Source organism: Cupressus sempervirens, chromosome 3 (genome assembly GCF_028749045.1).
Source record: "Cupressus sempervirens isolate cs-2001-9-10 chromosome 3, ASM2874904v1, whole genome shotgun sequence".
NCBI classification, from domain to species: Eukaryota; Viridiplantae; Streptophyta; class Pinopsida; order Cupressales; family Cupressaceae; genus Cupressus; species Cupressus sempervirens.
In genome coordinates, this window is record NC_143120.1 from 869522915 (window position 1) to 869540014 (window position 17100).

The following is a 17100-nucleotide window of genomic DNA, read 5'->3' on the forward strand; positions in this document are numbered from 1 at the left end:
CAAAATGGCATAGCTTCTTCTTCTTCAATACAAGGAAAGTTCTAATAGCTCCATGAATCCAAGAGCACAACTTGAAATAAAAATGATAAGGAAACCATGGAGGCTCACCTCCCAACCTAGGCCTCAAGGAGGCCACCCACCGAGCTTGGGGAAATAAGGCACAAACAGTTGCACACCTTCACATGCATGATCACAACAATAAAATAAAACATTACACAATACATTACAAGACAACCCAACCCAAGGCTTGCACAAAGATTCAACAATTGAATCAAGTTATAGGGTGAAGGTGGGTTCTCTCCATGAGGAGAATTTCCAACTACGATTCACAAATATGCACATATTCTCATTATCAACATGCCATTTTTGAGGCTTACAATGACTTCCCTCTTCACACACCTCCTTATACCTCCCAAAATGCAAGTAAACAAGAAGTCCATATTCCATTGAACACATAAGAATCATCTCCATACATGGGAGAGTTCCTCAACTATATGAGTGAGCCCAACTAACCCCTTCACCCAAGCATCTCTTGCCTCCCAAGTGTGAGTGATGCTTCACACCCATTTCACATGCACGCAACATGAAACAAAACAAGATTCAAGGAAGAAATCATATGAACTTCTCACATGCAACACTAAAAAAAAAAGATCCTTTTTCACAAACCACATCTACAATACAACAAATTTACCATGGAATGAAGAACACCATATCAACTCTACATGAAAATGAAGAACACCATGGCTCATGGTACCAACCTCATTCCAAGCAATGACAAATGAAAAGTTGTAGTAGAGCTACTTATCCCCTTCCTCCAAACCCTTGTTATCTCTAAAGATAGAGAGTGGCCAAGTGAGTTTCTAATTTGGCCATGCCTCTATATATCACTCTCATTTTCGGATTCAATATAAAATGCATTTGTTTTGGGGTCTCCTAGGTCTTCTAGGCATCCTAGTGGTCATTATTAGCCCCCCAACTTAAAGTATTAACATGGGTAGGGTTTATTTTCATCACACATTTACCTTAGAGCTACTTTATGGCCCTCACAATTCTAGGTCAATTCAAATTTCAAATTTTCTATGGTGGTAACCTTGTTCTCTTTACTAATTTAAGGCAATAAGTCAAATTTCTCAATTAAGGTATTTAACTCAGGATAAGGTGGCCACATGATCCATCATCAAAGAACATTTCATTTTCACATAATGAGTACAAGTGTTAAGTGACACACACAAAATTCACTATAAATCACACATGACACGTTCATAATCTTCACATGAAATACATACTACACACATACATCTCACGTTTACAAAATAAATACATCACAATGAGGTTTATGAATCTTATAAAGATTCACCTTGGCAGTAGCATTTTAACATGTAGCTATACCTTGCTTCCCCGTTATGTTTCCATGGTTTCATTCCTGCACACTACACTCATGCATCAATAGTCCAATGAAATATATATATATATATATATATATATATATATATATATATATATATATATATATTACTAGCTTCCTTAACAAAATCACATTAAGCATTTGAATCACATCATAATTCCATTCTTATCATAATAGTGAAATACTGAATACATATCCATTAATTCATCAACTAAGCCAATAAGTCCTAATACATACCATAATGAAATATCACAAGGTAAATATGATCAGATAAGTAGCAAAATTTATTGTCCATCAAGTATCAAAATATATATGTCAAGATATCCAGTCCTAAGTAACAAAATGGAAATACAATATATGTGCTATGATGGGTTGGGGTGAGGCCTCACACATTTTTGGCTCTCACCATGGGGCTAGAACCAAGTTTCTAGCTTTGCTTTCTTGTATTTTAAAGTTTTGTAGTTTTCTTTGCTTATATTTTAGTTGCATTTCTCACTTCTAATTTTTTACATTCGCTTATTGGATTTAATCAAGTGGTTCTGCATGGTTCTTAATTTAGTTTTTTAGGATAACCCTTGTGCATATTAACTGAAGGCAAAAACCCTATATTTTTAAAGATTTAATCATATCTTCAAAATGACTTGGTGTCTAGATGTAAAATTATGTTTGTGAGTTGGAGATGGATCAAAGATGTCTTTGTTCAAAATTCAGATTTTTTGGATCTTATTTTGTGAGTTATAATTTTTTGTTTATTTTTCATGAAAATATCTTTTTGGGATAAAAATTTTCAATATTTCAAAAAAAATTACATTTTTGGAAAGTTCTTTGAATTCTACAGGGGGTTAGTTCTTTGTGTTTTGAATTTGGATATCATATTAGGGCACATTAACTTGATTTGAAAAAAAATGGTATGTTTTGAGAAAATGGGTCTTTAGAGCACAAATTAAGAGTTATCCCCAAAATTATTGCATTTTTAGAAATCTCTTCTATTTTCACTATAGTTCTCTTCTTTTCATTTTTAGTTTTGTATTTGAAATCCTTGCATACAAATCCAATCTTGTTGACTAGGTGAAAAGCAACAAATATTTTTTAAAAAGGCATTTGGTGGTTGGCTTGCACTTTATTTTCACATGGTTTAGTGCATAATATGATTTTTTATTTTGTATGGAGTCAACTAGTTCAATGTATTTTATTTGAATTTTCTTATTCCTTCATGATTTCATGTACTTGATTGAAGCTTGTGAATGCAACTTGAAGGTCAAAGGAGCAAAAATAGAAAAAAAAAAAAAAAAAGAAGAAGTGTGAAATCATGGTGCACACATTCCAAACCATCTAATTTGAATTATAAAAAGTGATAATTTTCTTCATTTTTCATTGTAACATAATTTTTTTCTTTTGGTCAAGTTGTTTGGGGTGTCTTCCCAACATTGAAAAAAGGTTTAAATCAATCATTCGCACTTGGATTTGGGCTTGAAATAAACCCCCTTGACTTTTTATCCCCAAGGTTTTGTTATTTATGTTTTCTTCTTGCATCCTTGGTAATGATTTTGAGGGAAACATAAATGAGGAATTTTTATTTTTATTTTTAGAGGGCCTGCCTAGAGAAGTGATCACTCTAGGGGATGATCTCAACTCTTGTGTTCCAACGAAGTATAAATAGTGTGGCTTGAACTAAAGATAAGCCTTTTAGAAGTAGTAATATTGTCAATCTTGGCTAAGTCTCAAATAACTTTATGCCTTTGGGAAGTGAAGGTGGAGATTGGGTTACCATTTCCTCTTGGTTTTTTAGTAGTAATCTCTTTCATCTATGGATTTGGGCCTCATGTACCTTGTGTATGTCAAGGACATCCCTGTTAACCATATTTTCCTCTCGCCAAAAATTTGAATTCAAATACTTGAGCCCACCCAACGGTCACTTTCCATATTTAAGTATTCAAAATGCCATGGAAATACGAAAATAAATGAAATAAAATCTTAATGTATTTCCTTGTTTCTAAGTGATTGTGCACTTTAATGTTTCTACTTGCCCGCAATTCCCTCACCGTTAGATCTTTCATGATCTACGGTGGGCGCTTTCCCGCTTTCTCAAAATGCACTACCTTTACCAAATGCAGGCAAGCCCCTTCATGAAACGTAGCTGATAATGAAATCATGCATCCATTCTTCTCACAGGTAATAAATGAATTCTCTGTCGTGGCACTTGTCAGAGCACGTGGGTTTGAAAAGGTGATACTCTATTTATGCAGTAAGATCCACCATCCGATGCAGACAAATCTACGATGGGTGCTTTCCCACATTATGAAGATGTAAGGATGTTAAGGAATGCAGGCAAGCGCCTCACTGCCACATGTCTTTGTGAGGTCAGGTTGATTTCATAAGCCCCAGGGTGATGCCGGGTGGGGCCAGGTCATGTTGAGGTGTATGCTAAATAGTTCGTAGGCCCAGAAGTATTAAGGGCAGGTGCAGTATAATGAAGATCTTTCATGATCGTTGATCTTACAGAGATCAGTGATCAGCACTTTCTCGCATTATGAAGATGCAAGGTAATTTAAAAATGTGAGAAAGTGCCTAAAGGACACATGTCCTTATGGGCTCGGCTAAGGCTTTAACAGTTAAGGCTGACGGTTATGTGACATCGCGGTTAAGTTGGGAAGGTGGCTCAGTTAATTGAGAAGATGTGGTCAACCATGTGGAGACTTTATGGGGTGGCAAAATGAAATGAAATTATTAGCCCGTGTGGCCCATTTTGGTTGCAAGATTCAATTGACTTTTGACTTTGCTAACTGATGAGCTAGAAACGAAGGAAATTGAGTTTTCTTGCATGATTTGATCCTCACGATCAATTCTAACTACTCTTGAATGAATGTTGAACCCAATAAACAGCAGGAGAACACTCCACCACCCTAGTTTATCCATCTACTTGGTCAAAATGGTTTAATGGTGTAGTTTCTGTCAGGGCCCTGTTTCAACAAAATATCAGATTTCATTGTATCTGAATCTGTGCCTAGATCAGATTTTCTCCAAATCTCTAAAGAGACTTAAAGGCAGTGGTTGTGGAGTAACTTGAGTTAGAGAACATCTCAGTTATGCCTAAGCTATAAAGGTAATTTTTGTAGATTTTTTTGAGGTCGACTCTTCTCTGTTTTCTCTGATATTGCTTTGCAATTTCACTATAAATCCCCTTTGCTTCTGAATTGTATGGCATTCTTATCTCCTTCAGCCATTAATGTGAAGTGCAAGAACTATTTGTCTCTTATTGGTGTATTGTAGATATCTGCAATCTTGCACATGACTATATCTCTTTTGGCCTATGAATGGTATATAAGTGAATCCTCTCTTTCCTTGTGTCATTCATTTGGGTTTTTCTGATCTGCATGTGATTGTTAGATTAAAGCAAGTATAGATGTGTATATCTTTTGGTGTCATGATGGTTCAATAGTGCATGTATGGGCAGAGATTGGTTTGAACACTCTATTTTTGTTGCATCACCCCCATTAGGTTGGAATAGGTAGATTTGCTTCTATGCATTCCTTCTCCTTTTTCCTCTCCAAGAGTAGTTAGGTGCACCCTGATAGTAAAGGAAGTCGGCCTTCTCCGAAGAATCAACCTCACAATTCAAGTCTGACAGCTTGGAGGTTGTTTCTATGTTTCACAAGGTTGGCCTTAGGTAAAAACTTTGGACAAGGGTGAAAACTTTTGTGACAACAATCCCCTAGTTGAGTTTGTGCATCCTTGTAGAGACTTGAATAAGTTGTTGGTGTGTTTGATGTGCTTTAATATTTAATACCTTCCCCACGTGGAACACAAGGGGACACATCCATCCAATTGAGCCTTAGCAATTTTTTTCTTTTATGTGCTTTCATTGTGTATTGTTATTCAAAAGTCCAAAAAAATCATAAAACTTCAAAAAAAACACACTAAATAAATAAATAAATAAATAAAAACCATTTTTTCCCAAGTCAAAACATCATGTCAAAAAAATTTCTTCTATTGCTTTCTAGGGGAAGTTTCATCATTTGACTTTTTCTTTGCTATGGCTCTAGTACTTGAACTTTCTTTAAATGGCTCTCTGGTCTTACCACTCTTGGTATTTTCTGCCTTCTTGGTTGATGTTAACATACTAGGACCCTCTTTTGGTTGAAAAGGTTACCTTGATCTCTTAACTACACTCTTTGATTGGGAAGGTTGTTCACTTAATTATCACCCCTCTTGCTTGATCTATTTGGCTATTTGGCTTCTTGCCCAACTCTTGTCTTGATTCACCTGTATCATAAATTACTTGGACACTTTGCTTGACAAGTCACTCTTTCATTGCTACCTCTCTTTGGCAAGTGAACAATCTACCTCTCTATCTTGGACATCAAGTTATCATATGTCACCTTATTAGCTTCCTCTTTTCTCCTCTATACTTGACTTTCTATCTACCACCATGGGCTTCAAATATTTTTCTATGAAACCTTAATTAAGCCTAGATGATCATGAGCTCCTCCATATCACTAAAGTATTTCAAGACCTATACGATCGATACAAAGAACTAGAAGAGATAGATAATCTTTCTTCTCTTCACCTCACTAGATACATAATAGAAGTGAAGTCTAAACTCAAGAAAAGTCATGAGACATATTAATGTCTCAAATTTGATATAGTTTTTATATAGTCTAAACTTACTCTTTAAGCCATGAGAAAAATATTTCCAAAACACTTGTTTTAAATGTCTTGTGAAATTATTCTGCATACAGCCAGAACCTATTAAACCTATGGATAGTGGTTATGACGTACCTTGCTTAATATTATACATAAAGTGCAATATTTCATATAAATGTTTTAAGCTATGTTTTAATATGTGAGTGAGAGTAGAAATATTGTTGTATATGTTTAGATGTTACTAATTTGCAGGAAATGTGGAAGTGGCATGAAGAGTGGCGGACAATGTGTTAAATAAGGAGTAACGGAGAATGGTCATAGCATGAAGTGCAAGTTAGCACTAGGTAATAAGCCATATATGTAGAAGGAGTTATTTCAAAAAATTAACTTGTTACACTATCTGCAAACCGTTATTTTGTTATTCAATCAATGTTTCAAGAGTCATGGTTGACATCCTGCCCTTTTACTATTGATGATGTTTTCTTACAAGTTTTATGTTATGTTTTGTAATTGTTACCAATTTAATAGACCTCCTAAATTGCTATGTCATATGCTAAACTAAGTGTGTTTTAGTTTCTGAGAATACATATTAAAAAATGAAAAGAATGCAAAAAGTAAAGTACAGGAATTAGTAAAAAAGAAAATTGATCACTTTTATTCAGAATAAAAGTACCAAAACAATACATTTCTATTGAAATACTCAAAACTATTTTGATAAGGTACAAAGTGTTCAAGTTTTACAAAATACTTAAATACAATGCATTCAGATATCACAAGCATCCTCAGCTCCTAGCATAATATCTAAATAAACACATTGTATAAATAAAAAAGTACTAAAAAAAGATAAGACGAAAGGCATCCATTGCCTGAACGGAAGATTTTTCATGTTGAATGTTGAAGGGTTGAGCCTACATCTCCATCTAGGAATAAACTTGCAAAAATGAAAGAAGAGAAGGGTTAGTTCATATGAGCTGAGCAATGGAGATCTTTCCACTCATCTATACTCTACTGTTCCTACAATTTGGTTATTCAGATAACTATATTAAAAGACAAGAAGGCAAGAGAGAAATTTCAAAAATAAAACATGTTTATACTAATGAATTTTTTCCATGTACAGATATAGGTATGAAGTTTGAGGTTATTGAAGGATCTTGCATAAATTACATGCTTGAATCCTTTCGACTGAATCATGTAATGTCTAAGACTAAAGGATCGAGGAGGCTATCGAAGGGAGACACATAAATTACAAGCATGAAGCTTTATAGTCAAATCATGTAGAGGCGAAGACTAAAGACATGGGGAGACTGTTGAGAGGGCATACATAAATTACAAGTATGGGACCTTCTAGTTGAACCATAGCTAAAGATTGAAGACACGAGGAGATTTTTAAAGGGATGTACATATGTTATAGGTATGAAACCTTTTAGTCAAATCATGGGGAGCATATAGAATTTTGAATCTACAAGCTGAAGGAAATAGATCTTTACAAGTATACATTAGGTATTTTCGTAAAGAATTTTAAATAAGAAAATAAGTTGTTTGCTATCATTAAAGGACCAGATAGTCAAAGCATATACAAGCATGATTATTAGAAATAAGATCACTCAAAGAGCTGATTTAAGTAGTTTAACAAAAGTATTAAAGGGATGTATTCATTTATGAAACCTTTTACTTCTATAATTGGCATGCTTCAGCAAGTGCAAAATATCAAAGAGAAGACATCAAAGGGATAAGTCATTGTAACTTGGAATATTTTTACTTTTAGAATTCACCAAAGAAAAGCGACAACATGAAAGGTTTGATTCTCAAGGTTTGTTCAAAGAAAGGTTATCAAGTAGCTACAAAAGCAATAGTAAAATAAAGGATTCAATATTAACCTCTTAAAACAATTCTTTTATTACAGTTAGCAAGCTGGTTCCCAATACATGCACAAAAGATAATGAATGCTAGGGCTAGAGCAAATCAGTAAATGGTTACAATTGGAAAGATTTCAGTAGTAAAAGGTGATGAATCTTTTACAAATAATGTTGCCAAATAGAGCACAAATTCCTACGTTAATATGGTACTATTTTATATTTAAGCAATACATCAAACAACAAACGAAATGCATTGCTAATAATGCTTAAAGTACACAATGGAAGTGCAAGCTACAGGAGGATCAGAATGAACAACAAGTTATAGGTATGGAACAAAGCAAAAGCAATATAAAGACATATATGGATCTAAATATAGGGACTGCTAGGATCACATAATAGGAGAGGAACTACATGCATAGTGAAATTAGCAAAACTAAACCTAGGTTTAGTGATTTATGGAGCCATTATAACATTTATAAAATACAGCAAACACAAATAAAGTACCTACAATTTTCAGATCTTAAGTCTACCAGCAGACCTTGAAGATTTCAAAGAATGGATTAATATAGAAGGAAATGACTCATATCTAGTTTTATATCACATTCAAACATATACACTAGAGATTCAAATTTTCTAAGAACAAGAAAGGGAAAAAACATGCTATAAAAGAGAACCAATGTTTATATTATCAACATTAGCAGGCTTTATAAAAGCCACAAAATACTAAAAAAAATTAGAATTGAGTAATATGAAGGAAGCTACAACATTATATTATGGTGCAAAATGAAACCCTTACATTACTAGATTTGGCCATGAAGACCCAACAAATTCGAACCTCAATAAATCTAAACCAGCGTTAATGACGCCCAAAATCGGAGAAAAATATAATGGCATCTGAACCACAAGAAGTTGTCCAAAGCATGGAGAATAACTACAGAAAAAAACAACCATGGCTAGCATGGAGAATGGCCATAACCAAGCATTAATGTGGCATGTAAAACAACAGTCGGCCATACAAGATATGGCGTACAAAATGACTAGCAAGAGTGAAATTGCAGCACAGTCTCTCATACGGCTAGGGTTTTTTGAAACCCCATTCTCCCTTCTTTCCATACATAAGACACCAAATGAAACACAACTTAACAAATAATCTTATGCTTTCCTTTTTTGGTCGCCCTTTATCATATTTCATAAAATTTTGGATCCATGGGGGTTAGGCATTATTTATTTGAAACTCTATTTTTATCACACATAGGAGTTAAACACTTTTATCATTTGAAAAGTCCATTCTTTATTTTAAGTCTTGTATGCATTAAACATTATAAAAATATTATAAAATGCATATAAAACTTAAATTAATAAATATATTTTATAAATATTATATATGTTAAATGAGTTGAATATTATTAATCATTTAATATATACAATACTTGTAAAATATATTTAATATTCCCTATATTATATTTATTAATATTGATGTATTTTTAAAATTAATAAATATAACATTAAACATGTCAATATTAATAAATATAATAAAAGAAGTTGTCATTGTAAAATTAATGTATCAAATGGTTGCAATTATAAAACCATTGATTATATTAATTAAATAAAGGGAAATAAGAGGAGTTTCAAATATTTTAATGCCTAAATGCAAGGAGGGCTTGCAGTGGATATCTTTAGAGAGGTTCAGTTAACTCTTTCATGCAAAGATGAGTTCTATTTTAGCAAATATGGACTGTTTGAGTTAACTGAATGTTAGATACAGTAATGGAGTTGAGTATGGAGCTATTTTTTGAGGCTAAAGATAGGTTGATTTTCTCATGCAGCAATGGTGCAAAATAGTGCTATTTTTGGTGATTTATGGAGCAGTTAAGACCAGTTATGCATACAGTTCATGATTAGAGCTTGTTTTATGCATATTTTGCATAAATATGAGGATTTTTACATGGTATATTTTTGGATTACTTGAGAAATTGGAGTTTGGGTTTTATACATGATTTTGAGGGGCTAGAGGCAGTTTTCCAGTTATCTATCAATTGTGGATATGGTTGAGAGCAGTTTTCAAAGGCTTCTTCATAGTTTTTATCATTTTTGACTGATTTCTTGTAGGCATGATCTTAGAATCTGAATTAGGGTTATGACTTCTATATATTGTACGTTCACCTCATTATGAGGGATCTTCTTTTGGATTTAGAATTTTGCACATTGCAAATTTGAGTTGATTGTAAAAGAAAATTTGTAGCAAAGATTTTTTCAGCATTGGCTATAAAGATTCAGCAGTTCCTGCTCATTGATTCTCGTGAAATATTGTGATTTTTTTTACTTTAATGTTGTGTTCACCTTCATTTAAGTTATATTCCTTATTGCATATTTGAATCTTGATACTTGTGATTATAGGTCTTTGTTTGTGATCATTGTTCTTTTTGCAAAAAATTGGTAAAACCTAGGTTTTCCTCTAAAAGTAGAAGACCCCAATCCTTGCATAGAAACACATTTGTGGTTGCATGTTTGTTTGAGTATTGCGAATCAATTATGTCTTTCATAATTTGTGTTGATTTGATTAAAGTTACATACAAAACCATCAGAGCATCACCTTATTTAGGTTAGTATTCATTATTTGTCATTCACTTCTCACCCCTTATCTCGCGTATAATTTAGGATTAGGTGATCACTATTTAAGAACTGACCTAGCTTCCAGAGATTCATCTCTCATTTTAGGACAAACCACCACTTGATAGAGTTTTCATGTTTCAACAAGATGGCTAGATTCTACATCTTGCTATAGGGGCAATCGTGATTGACAACTGTTTTTGGCACGCTTGGTGGGACAACAAATTGTTTCACAGTTCTCTAAATTACAAAATCTTACTGCTATTTTGGTGTGAACAACAATATTCCAGCCTTTTTAAAGGTATTTTATTAACATTTGGTGACTTTTTTTTGAAGGTTTATCACAAATACAGTTATAGTTTTGGTATTTTTAATAAGAAGAACTCCCAAAAGGTCAATAAGAGGAAGAAGAACACCACTTGTTACAAGAGGGAGGTCTGTTTCACCATCTGGATTAGATTTTTTAGCATTTGAATATTCTATAAATGAAGATCAGCCAACAAATTCTGAAGAATCTGAGATAGTAATTAAAGATATTGGTTTTCTTGAAGATTTAAGTATTCGTGATCAATCTAAATCTGAAGTGCACATTTTTGAGGAATTACCAAAGGATCAATTTATTTTTTCAGCATCTACAAGTGGTGTTATAGCTACTATTAAGAGTCTGAAAACATATCAGTGAAAGGTAAATCAACCTACCCAACCTTTATTGCCATTTATAGTACAAAAACAAGTACCACTAGCTCATCAAATGGCCTAAAATTTTCCATTTGTAGCTTTTGATGCTGGCAACCCTTTACAAATTGTTGCTCATCACGATATTCCACTAGCAACATTGAAAAATGTGCCATATTTTACTGGTGAAAATCATGTTTCAGTAGTGGAACATATCAAGGATATAGCTACCCTTTGCAGATTACACCAAGTTCAACATGAAGATGTGGCCTTGAAGTTATTAGCAGCTTCTTTCAAAGGAAAAGCGTTAATTTGGTTTACAAGTTTAGCAGTAAATTCAATTGCATCATGGGATGCATTGGGAAGCTCGTTAATCAACAAGTTTGAAGATAAGTCTAATAATCTTTCCTTGGTTGAACAATTTACTACCATCAAAAGGCATCCTAATGAGCATATTTTTTATTTTTATTTTCATTTTTAGTGAACTTGGGACAGAATTCCAACATTTGTTAAGCCTTCTAATGATTATGCATTCTTATTTTATTTAAAGACTTTTAATAGGGATATTTCAATTATGATGCAATCTATGGGAGGACATACTTTGCTTGATACATTTGATATTGTTATAAGAGCTAAAAACAACTTAATACAAGCCAACAAGCTACCTCCTAGGCCTACAATGCCTTATTTTGTAGAAATACAACAAATTGTACTAGTTATTGTACCACTATTATCTATAATTCCACCTATGCCAGCATTACCATCATTTAATGTGCAAGTTGCAGTAGAAGAACACGTTGCTACAAATCCTATCTAAGAGCTAAAAGAGCTTAAGCAGGGCTTAATTAAGAAAAGTGATAGTATAATGAGAACATTGCAAACCTATGGGAATGAAATAACAAATTTGAAAAGGCAACAAGGTCAATACAGTAGGCCTAATCAAGCTTCCTATTAGGAAAATAGGCAATTCAATCAAGCTTCAGGATCAAATCAGCAAAGGCAACCTCAAGGACAACAAAGAAATTATGGTCAAAGAACTAACCAGCCTTACAATTATGCAACTCCTAGTAATTGTAAAGATTTGGTAGTTGTTCCTCAAAACAACTATGCACATGATGAGGAGTGGTGCAATACTTGTAACGCTTGTCATTATTGGCTAGATTGTGCACATGTACTTGAGGCAAGAAAATGAGATGTTCTTAAAGGGCAACAAATAACTACTCAAGGAGAGGTTCATCATGATCAAGTATAGCAAGAAGGTAACCTTGATGCTACTATAATGAATTTTAGTGAAGATGAGGCTATTATAGCAGGAAACTTTGATCAAAACCAAGGTTGGAGACCTATATCAGTGGGAACAAGGTCAAAGACCCAAGTTGCAAATGTACAACATCAAGTTGATAAGGCAAAATAGCAGCAAGTTAATGCTAATAATACTCAACCAGGACCATCAAATGTGCAAAAGATGCAATATGTGCCAAAAGGATAGCAAGGACAACAAGCACAAGCACAAAAGGAAAGTTTTTAGCCATAACAACAGCAAAAGGAGCCTACTATACCAAGAAACTAGTCTAAGGTTAGTACATGAAATTTTAATATTGTTGAGCATTTGAAAAAGACTCATGTTCTTGTTTCCATGTGGAATGTTTTAGCACTCTCAGGTCAAAAAGATATGTTGCAGGAAGCATTATAGTCACTTACCTTATCTGATAACACTTTAGCACAACAAACTCCTATAGTTCTAATGGCTGTAAATGTTAATGAGTCACAACAACCATCCAAGATAGTTAAACCACCACCTTTTTATGTTAGTCATAGTAGGAAAGTACCTTGTTCATAATTGCATGATAGATTTAGGTGCCACTAGCTCAGTTATGCCAAAGAAGATAGTTGACCAAGTAGGCCTTAAATATGAGCCAATTGAAAAGGGGATAGTTCAGCTAGATGGGACAACTATTGAGACAATTGGAGTTATTAAGAATATGGATTTGACCTTGCATGCTTGTCTTGTTTTTTCTGTCCCTATGGATATATACATCATTGACTTACCTCCATATTTTTCCATATGTTTATCACATGGTTTTACTGCCAAAATAGGAGGTTATGTATCTGCAAATTGGTTTCACATGCTTTGATGCAGTAGGTATGGTACTAAGATCACAATTCCATCTTAAACTATTGCAAAAGATTGCCTTGAACACAATATTGTTGCTGTTGAAAATGAAACAATAGTTGTTTTATTTGACCAAGAGGAAATTAATGTTGTTCATGAGTCCAAAATGTAGATAGACAATGTTCCTAACATATTATTAGATGAATGGGCTATTGAAAATGTTGAAATTACAGAAGAGTAGGTTGAAGAACCAAGTTTGGTCAATTATGTCATTCATGAAACTATTGATTTTTTTGCCAAATATCATAAAAAGTGTAGCTTTAAGTTCAGAACAACAAGGTAATGAAGTGTGGAAATTATTTTTTGATGGCTCACATAGCAAACAGGTGCGAGAGAAGGCTATATGCTGATTTCACCAACAAATGAAAGGTATTATGCTTCTTTCAAATTTACTTTCAGTTGTACCAATAATGTTGTTGAGTATGAAGTGCTTGTGAATGGGTTAAAATGGGCCCTAAAGCGAGGTATCAGTTGTTTGCAAGTTTATGGTGATTTCGAATTGATTGTTAACCAAGTTAGAAATGTCCATGATACTAAAAATGATTTGTTGAAAATTTACAAACATGTTGTGTGGGATTTAATTGAAGGTTTTGAAGCATTTAATTTGCAATCTATACCTAGAAATCAGAATAAACATGCTGATAGACTTGTTGCAATTGGTGCACAATATGATATACCTTCTGAAATCAGCAAAAATAAATGAAATAATCATGTAAAAGTTGTTGTTAGACCTGTTGTACAAAATTGCACTGAAAGTTGGCAAGTTTTTGAATTTGATCAGCATATTGTTAATTTTTTAAGAGAAGAAGTTGAGTTTTCTCAACCTAACCAGCAAAAACTATAGGTGCAATATGAGGACCAAGTTTTTCAATTAAGGACAAATAAGATGCCTAAAGGTTTGGTAACTTTAGAATCCATTTTTAATACTAATGATCAACTTAAGAAGGATAAATCCAGCTTGCAGATCAAAGAGGAACACTATGAAGAAATTGAAGTTGCAAAAGATAAAAAGCTTAAACTTGGAAAGGTATGTACCCCTGAAGAGTATCAAACTTTTTTTAATTTGTGCAATGAATTCCAAGATATTATTGCATGGAGTTATTCATATTTGAAGGGATTTGATCCTAATATTGCTCAACACACCATTACATTGGAACCTGTTGCAAAACCAGTTAGAAAAAAATAGAGGCCAATAAATCCCAAATCACAGCCTCTTATAATCAAAGAGCTAAATAAGTTAATTGACAGCAATATTACTATCAAGCATACATCTTGGGTTTCAAATTTGGTCCCAATTAGGAAGAAAAATGGAGAAATTAGATTGTGTGTTGATTTTCGTGATTTAAACAAAGCTTCATTGAAGGATAGACATCATTTTCCTTCAATGAAACAAATCTTACAAGTTGTTTCACGTTCAAAACATTTCTCATTACTGGATGGTTTCTCTGGTTACAATCAAATTTTGGTCAAAGAAGAGGACATATTTAAAACAAGTTTACTACCAAATGGGGTACTATGGCTTATCAAAAGATGCCATTTGGCTTGTCAAATGCAGGTGCAACTTTTCAAAAAGAAATGGATAAAGCTTTCTTGAACTTAATGTACAAGTTTCTGCTGGTTTATCTTAATGATATTACTATTTTTTCAAAGAATGCAACAGATCATTTTCAGTGCTTAAAGGTAATACTTGAGAGATGCAGGGAATATGGTATATATTTGAATCCAAAGAAAAGTATTTTTTCTATTCATTAAGGAAAACTATTAGGATTCATTGTATTTGAAGAAGTTATTACTATTGAACCTGCCAGAGTAAGTGCAATTCTCGCCCTACCACTTCCAACACATAAAAAGGAACTTCAAAGTTTCCTAGGTAGAATCAACTTTGTGAGGAGATTTATTCCAAATATTGCTGAATTATTGATCCCATTAATAGCTATGCTAAGAAAAGGTATGGTTTTTAGCTGGACAAAAGAAGGTAAACGAAGTTTTGAGCTGATAAAAGAAGCATTAGTTGCTGCTCCTACATTGTTAAATCTAGATTTTTCAAAAGATTTCATATTATATGCCTATGGAAACATTGATTCTATTGCTACCATGTTAGTACAACAGAATGATGAAGGTTTTGAACGGTCAGTAGCATTTTTCAGCCAAGGGATTAAAAGATTACAAACTACGATATTCTTTTGTTGAGAAACATGTTCTTACTATTATTAGAAGTTTGAAAAAATTTAGGCACATGCTTTCAAATAATAAGATCAGACTAATGGTTGCTCATCATTCTGTTAAGGATTTCCTACTCAACAAAGATCTGAATACTAAAAGAGCAGGTTGGATCACAAAAGCCATGGAATATGACATTGAAATCAATGTAAACAAGTTGGTTAGAAATAAGGGATTATGCGAATAGCTTGCTAGAAATGGAAATGATGATTTAAATCATAATGATAATGCTATTTTGACCCTGTTAGACCAGGAATAGCCTGTTGTCCACAATATTCAGAATGATTGGGCAGAAGATATGATAAAATTCATGCAAACAAGACACTATCCTGAAGGTTTGGAAAGGTCAAAACGAAGCTATTATAGATTGCAGGCCATTCCTTACTATTTAATGAATGGTATTTTATTCAAGAAAGATCTGCAAGGTGTATTACTGAGATGTATTGAACTAGATTAGATTGAACATATTTTGCATCAATTTCATAAAGGGCCAGTTGGAGGTCACTTCTCACCAAGAGCTATAGCTCTTAAGGTGATGAATGTAGGCTATTATTAGCCAAGTATGTTTAAGGACGCACATCTTTGGGTATGAAAATGCAAGCAATGTTTAATTTTTGTAGGTAAAGAAAAGTTAGCAGCATTGCCTTTATAGCCTATTAAAGTGTACCAGCCATTTACGAAATGGGGTCTAGATTTTATTAGCATCATTAACCCACCATCAAGTGTAGGACATAAGTGGGTATTGACAACCACTAATTATTTTACCAAGTGGACTAAAGCGGTAGCTCTTAAAGATGTAAATGAACTTGCTATTTTGAATTTCTATGAAGATTTCATTTACAGATTTGGTGTACTAGATTCAATTATTTTAGATAACACACTTGCATTCACAAGAAACAAGATTGCAGAATGGGCTGTTAAGAAGGGCATGTATCTGAATACTTCATCAAATTACTACCCACAGGGTAATGGGCAAGCTAGATCCACTAATAAAAATTTGATTCGTATTATAAAGAGGACATTAGAAAGGAATCAATGTTCTTGGCACGAAAAATTGGAATTAGCACTGTGGGCTGATAGAATAACTCCTAAAAGATCAACTGGTATGTCTCCTGATACACTGGTTTACGGTAAAAAAGTTAGATTACTTATCTTAGTTGAGTTTCTAGTATTAGATTTTGTGCATCAGCTAGATATGATTGATGAAGAGTCTATGACTGTAAGGTTGGCTCAACTCACTGAATTAGAAGAGAAAATGAGAGGTGCTTTACAAACAATTTAGCATCACCAAGCTCAAATGAAGAGGACGTTTGATAAGAAAGCATCTCCAAAAAATTTCCAGCTAGGAGACATAGTATTGAAAATGGGATGAATTGAAAAGTAGACCTGGAAAGCATATGAAATTTGATGCCATGTGGGCTTGTCTATATATCATAATAGGCAACACACAACATAATGATTTTTATCTGTCTACACTTGAAGGAGAAGAGTTAAAAATCCCAGTTAATGGGATTCAC

At 33.4% G+C, this 17100-nt stretch overlaps 1 protein-coding gene across 1 annotated transcript; it reads left to right on the forward strand.

Moving 5' to 3' along the window:
- Positions 1-3684: 3684 nt before the first annotated feature.
- On the forward strand, positions 3685-16865 carry LOC149569547 (uncharacterized). Its single transcript, XM_089816939.1, has 3 exons — positions 3685-3765; positions 3908-3948; positions 16427-16865. The coding sequence occupies exons 1-3, from the start codon at positions 3685-3687 to the stop codon at positions 16863-16865; spliced, it is 561 nt and encodes a 186-aa protein (XP_089673065.1).
- The last annotated feature ends 235 nt before the right edge of the window (positions 16866-17100 follow it).

Excerpts from the sequence above, each read along its gene's own strand:
- LOC149569547 (XM_089816939.1), top strand. The coding sequence starts at position 3,685 with ATGGGTGCTTTCCCACATTATGAAGATGTAAGGATGTTAAGGAATGCA. Across the intron at positions 3,766-3,907 it reads CTGCCACATGTCTTTGTGAG|AGATCAGTGATCAGCACTTT; the intron begins GTCAGGTTGATT and ends TTGATCTTACAG. Across the intron at positions 3,949-16,426 it reads TCGCATTATGAAGATGCAAG|ATTTGGTGTACTAGATTCAA; the intron begins GTAATTTAAAAA and ends TTTCATTTACAG.